This window comes from Haemorhous mexicanus, chromosome 4 (assembly GCF_027477595.1).
Source record: "Haemorhous mexicanus isolate bHaeMex1 chromosome 4, bHaeMex1.pri, whole genome shotgun sequence".
Taxonomy (NCBI): domain Eukaryota; kingdom Metazoa; phylum Chordata; class Aves; order Passeriformes; family Fringillidae; genus Haemorhous; species Haemorhous mexicanus.
In genome coordinates this window covers 75585447-75594502 of record NC_082344.1, presented here as the reverse complement: position 1 = coordinate 75594502, position 9056 = coordinate 75585447, and the positions used below count along the sequence as shown (strand labels likewise).

Below are 9056 nucleotides of genomic sequence, written 5' to 3'. Positions count from 1 at the left end.
CCCTAGTCCTCCACTTCATTTTCTCTTCTGTCAAAGACATCACACCTTTTTCCTGTCCTGTGAAACCTCACCTATCCCTTTGTCCACTCCCCATATTGCCCTCTGTGAAAAATGCGTATTTTGTGATTGGCTTTTTGCAAATATGAAAATGAATATTGTATGTGTTGTGTTAGAAAGTGATGCTGTGTTAATTTTCTTAAGTAGTGTGTTAAATATAGTTTTAGATTATAACAGAATGTTAAAATAGAAACTATGCCATGTAAGATACTTTTTTAAAGAGAGGACTCGCAGCAAGATAGCAGCCACAGGACACCGAAATCTTTCAGAGAAAGGGAATTAATTGCTCCATTATCAGGAGAAACGAACTTCTTCCTGCCTCGCTCAGCCCTGAAGAGCCGTCAGGATTCAGAGGAAGAAGCTGATACCGCCCAGACAGAATCCTGGGTTTGAATGGAATTTATGCACCATGTATGAGGTGTATGAATATGCAACAGGTTATTGCTTTTAAGGGTTAATCCTCTGTTAATGTGTGTCCTTTTTCGAGCTTATTTTGCCCAGAAAGAGGTACCGGGACTGTCCCTAACTCTTTGTTTCTATTGTCTCATATTGTCCTAATCCTAATTGTCCAAATTTTTATTACTCTAATTATATAACTATTTTTATAACCATTCTATTACTATTAAACTTTTAAAATTTTAAAAACAAGCGATTGGCGTTTTTCACACCTCTCTTACCCTCAGCCCATCCGAGCGCGTTTTCCCGTCCCCATGGAGAGCACGCGCCTGTGTCACACGTGCGTGCACGAGCCCAGGTGTGCACACATCTGTTCACATGCACGCGCACACACGCCAGCACGCCCCGCCCCTGACACGCGTGTCCCGGTCCCCGCCCCGTTCTCGTCCCGGTTCCCACCCCATCCCCGCCCCGTTCTCGTCCCGGTTCCCACCCCATCCCCGCCCCGTTCTCGTCCCGGTTCCCACCCCATCCCCGCCCCGGTCCCGCCCCGGTCCCGCCCCAGCGGCGCGGGCGGAAGCGCGCGGGGATGGAGCCGCCGGCCATGGAGGGGCCGCTGCTGGTGCAGCACAGCCACAAGTTCGGCACCAAGGTGAGTCCGGGGATCCCTTCCTCCCTCTCCCTCTCCCTCCCCTCCTCTCCTTCCTCCCCGCCCTGGGGCCGGCTGCGTGCCGGGGCGGGGGCGCTCCGAGGGCCGCTCCCGGTGCGCGGCGGGCCCGGGCGCGGTGTGACCCCGCTCCCCGCAGCGCTGGAAGCGCGGCTGGTCCGCGCTCTACCCCGCCAGCCAGCACGGCGTGGCCCGGCTCGAGGTGTTCGACTGCAAGGAGCCGTCGGCGGCCGGGCGGGCGGGCACCCGGCGGCTCGCCCGCACCGTGGTGCGGCTCAGCGACTGCACCAGCGTGGCCCCGGTGGGCGAGGGCGGCCCCCGCGCCGGCACCGCCACCTTCCGCCTGGAGACCCGCGACCGCAGCTTCCTCTTCGCGGCCGAGAAGCAGCAGAGCGAGGAGTGGGTGGCGAAGCTGTGCCAGATCGCCTTCCCGGTGAGCCCCGGGCTGGGGGCGGAGGGGACAGGATGGGACACGGACTTCAGCGTGTAGGGGTGACCCGTTGCCGTCTGGCAGCTCAGGGAGGACACCCTGAGGTTTAAAGTGCCCGGCCCTGGCGCTCCGGTGCCCTGTCGATGGCTCCTGCTGTGGTTTGCGGGACTCCTCAGCGTGCTGTCAATAATTCGAGGTTGTGGCTCCAAATTTCAAGTCGGGCTCTTCTTGCCCGGTGTGGAGGCCGTGCTCGCCCCTGCGGAGGGCTGGCAGGAGGCCAGCTGATGGCCAGGAGCGTTTCCTCTTGGCTCAGCCATTGCTGCCTTTCCTGCCACAACAGCGGTGGAAGCGCAGCCTCCAGAGCCTTGCGGGACCCATCTGATTCCAGGAGCTGGAACCCCCTTCCTTTCCCAGCCTCGGGGTTCACTCCTGGCTGCTGCTGTGGGCACCCCATCTGTGCTGGGGCTCTGGAGCACTGTCCAGCCTCATCCTCTGCAGCCCCTGGAGCTGCTGGTCCTCGAGAGCCTTGTGGAACCTGTGTGGTTCCAGGAGCTGGAACCTCCTTTCCCAGCCTCGGGGCTCCCTCCTGGCTGCTGCTGTGAGCACCCAGCTCTGGAACCCTGTCCAGCCCCATCCTCTGCAGCCCCTGGAGCTGCTGGTCAGCCAGTGTGCCCAGCCACGGCTGTTTGGGCAGTGGGTGCCCTGGCAGTGAGGTGTTCTGTGCTCTCTGGGACACAGCCCACGCCTGCCCAGCTCCTCAGCGCTGGCTCTCCCTCCTGGGAGGTGTCTGCAGAGCCCTGGGCTGGGCTCCAGCTGATTCCAGCCTTGGAGTGCAGGGCAGGGCTGCCTGGCAGGAGGACTGGGTGCACAGCTGGTGATCCCAGGGTGTCCCCTGAGTGTGATTTACCTTTGTCCCTCCCTGCAGTCTCCTGGCAGGCCAGGTGTGTCTGTGCTGGAGGCACTGGTGGGAACATCTCTGTGTCTCTTGGTGCAGTCAGGGTTGCAGCCTTTGCACTGAGAGTGGCTTGCAGGGCTGAGCTGGGGACACAACACACCCTGGGAGTGAGGCAGGGTGGTGGCCAGGCCAGGGAGCACCTGCTTGGAGCTCCCAGCCCCCACATGGGAGCCCTCATTTGTGTGCCTGAGGTGCAGAAGCAAGCTGAAGGTTTAGGAGGATGTGAACTGAAGGCTACAAGGTTGGCATGTGTTTTAAAAAGGCCTGACCTGGAGCAGGAGGCACAAGAGCTGCACGTGGCCTCTCTGCACAGAGCTGGAGATGCTCAGCTGGGATTGCTGATCATCTGCATGGAGAATGTGATTTTGTGTCATGTTCCTGCCCAGAGGGTATGCAGGGTCCAGCAGCTTGGGAGCTGGGGCCAGAGATCATTTGGAGTTCAGAACTGATTTTTTTTTTTTAATTTCCTTTTGAAGATGAGGAGAAGTGCAGTCAAATGGAGCCTTAGAGGCTCTGGCAGATTTGGTGGCCCTTGGCTTTCCAGTCCCAGGCTGGAGCCCTGCTGTGCTGGATGAGGAGGAGCTGAGGAGGAGCTGCTGCTATCAGCTCTCAGGATATGAGGTTTTAGGATCCAAACACGAGGGCTGCATGGCCCTTTTTTGGGTCTTGTTGGAGTTAAGAAGCTCGTGTGTGTGGGTTTCAAACTGAAACTGTGGCACTTGCCTTCTGCAAGATGCACCCTCTGCTGCAGCCCCAAGGAACAGCTCCACACGCTGAGCCTCCCTTGTGCCAGCTGCACAGGGCTCGGGGAGCCTGTAATTCTGAGGGGCTTTTCTGCAGGAGGATCTGTGAAAGCACCAAGGGTTTGTGTCCCCCCCAGGCCCCTGGGGGCCCTGCTGCTGGGACACAGTGGCTGACAGCTTGTGTGTTGCATTTTCAGTTCTGCATGTTCTAAAATAGAAGCTCTCGCTTCCCCTCTGCAGGCTGCCCCTCCTCCTGGGCAGGGCAGGACACAGGACACCCCGTGTCACCAGGCCACCAGCCCCCTGTCCTCGGGGTGGTATTGCCAGTAGGGTGTGGGCAGGGCAGGACACAGACCCCTGTGTCACCAGGCCACCAGCCCCCTGTCCTTGGGGTGGTGTGGCCAGAGGGGTGCGTTTGGGTTGTGCCATGCTTTGGGGACAGCTCTGTGGGTGCAGAGCCCAGCTGGGGACATGGTGCTGCCAGGAGCTCAGGGAAGCCCCCCCTGTGCTGCCTCATCCCTGTTCAGGTGGGCTCAGGGCATCTTGTGGCCAGCTCTGGGGTGGGCAGGGTGCAGGACAGCCACCTGTGTGGGGCCGTGGAGGCAGCAGGGCTCAGGCCATGCAAGGGGGCCTGGGGGCTGATGTGGGAAGAGAACTCTGGGTGTGATCTGCTCCCCTTTGTCCTTTGCCAGGGCAATGGCCCCAGCGATGGCCCGGTGTCACAGCATGGCCGAGAGGGCAGCGGGGAGTCACCAGCCCTGGAGATGGCCGTGAACTCCATCTACTACACCAGAGATGAAGGTGGGACCTGCTGCTGCCCTGACCTGGGGACACCTTCCACAGAGCCTTGTTCTCCTGCTGCCCCATCACTGGGGCCATGCTGGGCATTGTCTGTGTCCCCTGAGCAGCCCTGTCCCCACAGTGGGGCTGACTGTCCCCTGCCCTGAGCAGCCCTGTCCTTGCAGTGGGGCTGGCTGTCCCTTGTCCTGCTCTGAGCAGCCCTGTCCCCGCAGTGGGGCTGGCTGTCCCTGAGCAGCCCTGTCCCCGCAGTGGGGCTGGCTGTCCCTTGTCCTGCTCTAAGCAGCCCTGTCCCTGCAGTGTGTGTCCCTGAGCAGCCCTGTCCCCGCAGTGGGGCTGGCTGTCCCTGAGCAGCCCTGTCCCCGCAGTGGGGCTGGCTGTCCCTGAGCAGCCCTGTCCCCGCAGTGGGGCTGGCTGTCCCCTGAGCAGCCCTGTCCCCACAGTGGGGCTGGCTGTCCCCTGAGCAGCCCTGTCCCTGCAGTGGGGCTGGCTGTCCCTGAGCAGCCCTGTCCCCACAGCAGTGCTGTGTGTGTCCCTGAGCAGCCCTGTCCCCGCAGTGGGGCTGGCTGTCCCCTGAGCAGCCCTGTCCCCGCAGTGGGGCTGGCTGTCCCCTGAGCAGCCCTGTCCCCACAGTGGGGCTGGCTGTCCCCTGAGCAGCCCTGTCCCCACAGCAGTGCTGTGTGTGTCCCTGAGCAGCCCTGTCCCCACAGCAGTGCTGTGTGTGTCCCTGAGCAGCCCTGTCCCCGCAGTGGGGCTGGCTGTCCCCTGAGCAGCCCTGTCCCCACAGCAGTGCTGTGTGTGTCCCTGAGCAGCCCTGTCCCCGCAGTGGGGCTGGCTGTCCCTGAGCAGCCCTGTCCCCACAGTGGAGCTGGCTGTCCCCTGAGCAGCCCTGTCCCCACAGCAGTGCTGTGTGTGTCCCTGAGCAGCCCTGTCCCCGCAGTGAACGCCTTCTGGGTGACAGTGCAGAGGACGGAGGCCGCGGAGCGCTGCGAGCTGCGTGGCACCTACGTGCTGAAGGCTGAGCGGGACAGCCTGGTGCTGAAGGACCCACGGACAGACAGGATCCTCTTTGTGTGGCCCTACCGGCTGCTCCGCAGATACGGCCGGGACAAGGTGGGCAAGGGGGGCCCCCGCTGTGCTGTGCTGCAGCTGCTCCCCTGTAGCTGTTCCCTTGTGGAAGGCTGAGCTGATGTCCTGCAGCCAGCCCTGCCAGGATTGCTGCAGCTCCTGGTGACCTTGGCTGTCCCCAGTTCTTGCCTGTGTCACCGTGCTGGAGCGTGGGCTGGTGGGACACTGGTCCCCTCTGTGGTTGTCCCACTGCTCTCCTTCTGCATCCCAGGACTTCCCAGCTGGTGCCAGGAGCAGGGACATCCCTCAGTGCTGCACACAGGCTCTCTGTCCCCAGGCTCCAGGAACCTTGGCTCCTGTCTCTGTCCCGGGTTCAGTCTCTCCCTCCTAAGGATGGTGGCCAGAGCAGAGGGGCTTTGAGACACCAGTTGCTTTGTTCACTCTGTGGGGGGAACTACTCCTATTCTCACTGACCTTTGAAGGTCTGCCCCTCTGCAGAGTCCTCCTGCAGTGAGTCCTCACTCTGCCTTGCTGCTACCCTGGGTGCACGGGGCATGGGCCACGCTGGACAGGGAGGAAGTTCAGTGGTGGCCCTGGGGCCGTTCAGTGGTGGCCCTGGGGCTGGTTATAGCAGGGACCATGTTGGCCACACTCTGCTTATGGTGCTTTCTGCAGAACATTCCCAAAGCACAGGTGGAAACCGAGCTGCCCTTGTGGGGGTGTCCAGCTCATCTGCAGAGTCTGTGCTGGGGGCAGGAGGAGAGTTGCAGGGTGTGGGGAGCTGCACCCACAGTGACCTGAGCAGAGAGGGTCTGATTGTGCTTCTGTTCAGCAGCACTGACCCATAAAAAGGAGTTTGTCCCCAGAGACCTTTGTAGCAACCACAGGGGCTGCTGCTGCCTGTGAGAGAGGCAGAAAATCCTGAGGCTCAGGAAGGGTGTGGGCGTCAGCTGGTGGGAACCTGCTCACCAGAGAGTGTTCAGGCCAGAGGAAGCACAGCCCTGGTGCAAGACTTCTCTTTAAAGGACCTTACACCATGAACAGATTAGTGCTGGTAGGTCAATGCTTTGCTTACTCTTGGTAACTGAGCTGCTGCTGCTGAGCTTTCTCCTGCGGAAAGCTGTGTTCTTCCTCTTGTATCTCTTGCTTCCAGGTCACTCCCTTCTTTCCTAAGATTCCATCCTAGTTTCCCCTGCTGAACTGTCACTCACTTTCTCACCCTACTCCTTCCTCAGTGTTGTTTCCTAGACTATCTGATGGTAGTGGTAGAAACTGCTGGAATTGCTCATGTAAGGCAGCAGGGCTCCAGCAGGAGCTGCAGCTCTCTGGGGCACTCACATTGATGTCCCCCAGGTGTGCTCCAGCTCTACAGCTTCTAGTGTGGCCTTTCCCTGCCCAGCTGCTGGGCACAGGGTGGCCCTTGCTGTGGGAGTGCAAGGAGCAGGATTTCAGGTAGGATTTCAGGGCAATCCCTCCTGCAGGGTGTGCAGGATCAGTGCTGCAGCCACACACCCTTGGGTGGGAAGCACAGCCTGCACAAGGCGCTGGGTGCTGAGCAGGACGTGACACTTCTGCTTCCCCTTCAGGTGATGTTCTCCTTCGAGGCTGGCAGGCGCTGTGACTCAGGACCTGGGAACTTCACCTTTGAGACCAAGCAGGGCAACGAGATCTTCCGCCTGGTGGAAGCCTCCATCCAGGAGCAGAAGGCTCAGGTGGAGGAGAACCGGCAGAGCTGCGACTCGCTGGAAGCCGACAGCCCCGGCCTGGTGCAGATCCGCCAGGCCCTGGCTGACAGCCTGAACCTGGAGCTGCCTGCTGAGGGGGACGACACCCCGGCACCCAAAGCAGGGCTGGCACCCAGGGCTGGTGCAGCAGCAGCAGCAGAGGAGAGAGATGCCACATCTCTGCTGAAGAGCCGGACTCTGCCAGAGCTGCCCGTGCCACCCGCCAAGCCCACGGTGTCCAGCACCCCTCCGCGCTCCCCTCTGCCCAAGGTGCTCCGTGCTGTGCCGCCGGCCGAGGACCCTTCCAGCGTGTACTCGGAGCCCCTGGACTCGGTGAAGGGCCTGCAGCCGAGGCCAGACCCGCTGTACTCGGACCCTGTGGACAGCAAGGCCCTGAGCGTGGCCAAGGCGCCCGGCGGGGCCGTGGAGGAGCCGAAGCCGCGGCTGCCGGTGCCGCCGTACTCGGGCCCGTACGAGCAGGTCCGGGCCGAGGGGCAGGGCCAGGGCCGGGCTGAGGGCCAGGGCAGGGCTGAGGGTCATGGCCAGGCTCTCCCTGGGCACAAGGAGCACATCTATGACGAGCCCGAGGGCCGTGCCCCCCGCTCGCTGCATCCCTTCACCTACATCTACGACGAGGCGCGGCCCACGAGCGAGGCCTGGCGCACGCAGGGCCACGATGGCAGGGGTGGCTACGAGTACCCCTACAACCCCAGCACTGACGATTACTCGGTACCCACCTTCCCAGCCAAGGCCAAGAACCCCAAGCCAGTGCCAGCCCCCAAGCCCCAGGCAGCCTTTATCCCCAAGGGGGCAGAAAGGGTGGAGGACCCTGGCAGGCGATGGGGCAGCACTGCCCCTGAGAAGGTGCTGACCAAACCCAGCCTCAACAGCAGCAACAACAACAACGTGGAGGTGCTGTACAGCCAGGTGGTGAAGCCCCAGCAGCCTCAGAGGAAGGAGCAGTGTGTGGATGAGTACAGCTTGTTGCCTCTCTATGAGGATTTAGGGGAGATATAAGCTGCTGCTGCTCTGTCTGTATCCCAGCAGGGACTGGGCATCCCAGTGCCAGCCGGGCTTCTCCTCCCCAGGATGACTTGGGGCTGTTTGGGCTCAGGCAGAGCCTCTTTTCTCACCAGTGCTGAGGGGCTATGTTTCCCTGGAGAGAAACAGCAAGAGAGCTGTGGCTGGAGCAAGCCCCCCCAGTGTGTTTCTCCAGCTCTGGAGCTGGCTCCACTGTGCCTTCTGATCTACAGGAGGGCTGGTGTTTTCCTGTACCTGCTGCTCTGGCTCTGCTCTGGCTTCCTGTCTGACCAGGCTGCAGGGCTCTGGTGCCTTTTGTGGTGTGTGGAAGGCTGCTTGCCATCAGTCTCCCAAAGTATTTTTATACAAAGTTATTTTAATATTAAAGTCTTTATGTCTCAGAACGACACGTTTGCCTGTGGCATGGATGGGGAGGTGCAGGTGCACGTTTGTGTCTGTGCCAGAGCTACTGAGCTCAAAGAAGAGTGCCTGCCAGGTTGAGCTGTGGCTGGAGGCCCTGATGGCAGGGGATTAAGGGAAGGGAGAGTCAGGCTCAGATATGTGATGGCCTCCAGGCACAGGGCTGGGCAGGAACAGGACCAGCTCTGCTGCAGCTCAGTGGCTGTTGGTGAGTCACAGGATCTCTCCTTCTCCAGCCTGATCCCACTGCTGATCCCCCCTGCTCCCAGCTGCTTTGGAAGGCCTGGAAGGGCCCAGCCTGGATCCCATTGGGTTTAATGGCCAAATCTGTGATGCCAGCTGTGTGGTCTGTGGAGTTGCTGTGTGGCCAGCCTTGGCCAGGAGCCTACCCAAGGGAAAACCAGGTTGTGCTTTCTGTTTGGGACCACACCAGGCACGCTGGCATTGGCTGTCCCCACGTCTGGATGGGGCTGCTGGTGACTTCTGCAGGTTTGGCAGGACAGGCAGGTGACAGGCAGCACTGTGCTGCACCTGTGCAGAGGGCTAAGCTCGACTTCTGCAGCCCCAGCTCAGCCAAACTGCAGGGGAAGTCTGGAGGTTCAGGTCCCCAGGCTGGTGAGATGGTGATGAGGTGATGAACTCTGGGCATTTATCTGGTGCCCAGTTGCAGGGGGATGCCTCAGTCCTGTAAAAACACAGCTCAGCTGTGGCCAGGACCAATTTGCGGCTGTTCCCCTCTGCTGGGTCCTCTTCTCCACTGAGGTTTTGCTGCAGAAGA

The 9056-nt window shown here is 60.9% G+C and overlaps 1 protein-coding gene across 1 annotated transcript; it reads left to right on the top strand.

Moving 5' to 3' along the window:
- The first annotated feature begins 998 nt into the window (after positions 1-998).
- On the top strand, positions 999-8262 carry DOK1 (docking protein 1). Its single transcript, XM_059845472.1, has 5 exons — positions 999-1105; positions 1260-1553; positions 3941-4049; positions 4987-5159; positions 6701-8262. The coding sequence occupies exons 1-5, from the start codon at positions 1043-1045 to the stop codon at positions 7853-7855; spliced, it is 1794 nt and encodes a 597-aa protein (XP_059701455.1). The 5' UTR covers positions 999-1042; the 3' UTR covers positions 7856-8262.
- The last annotated feature ends 794 nt before the right edge of the window (positions 8263-9056 follow it).

Bases quoted from the DNA above. Each gene is read 5' to 3' on its own strand.
- DOK1 (XM_059845472.1), top strand. From the start codon at position 1,043: ATGGAGCCGCCGGCCATGGAGGGGCCGCTGCTGGTGCAGCACAGCCAC. The intron at 1,106-1,259 runs GTGAGTCCGGGG...CGCTCCCCGCAG, and splicing joins GCCACAAGTTCGGCACCAAG to CGCTGGAAGCGCGGCTGGTC. The intron at 4,050-4,986 runs GTGGGACCTGCT...CTGTCCCCGCAG, and splicing joins CTACTACACCAGAGATGAAG to TGAACGCCTTCTGGGTGACA.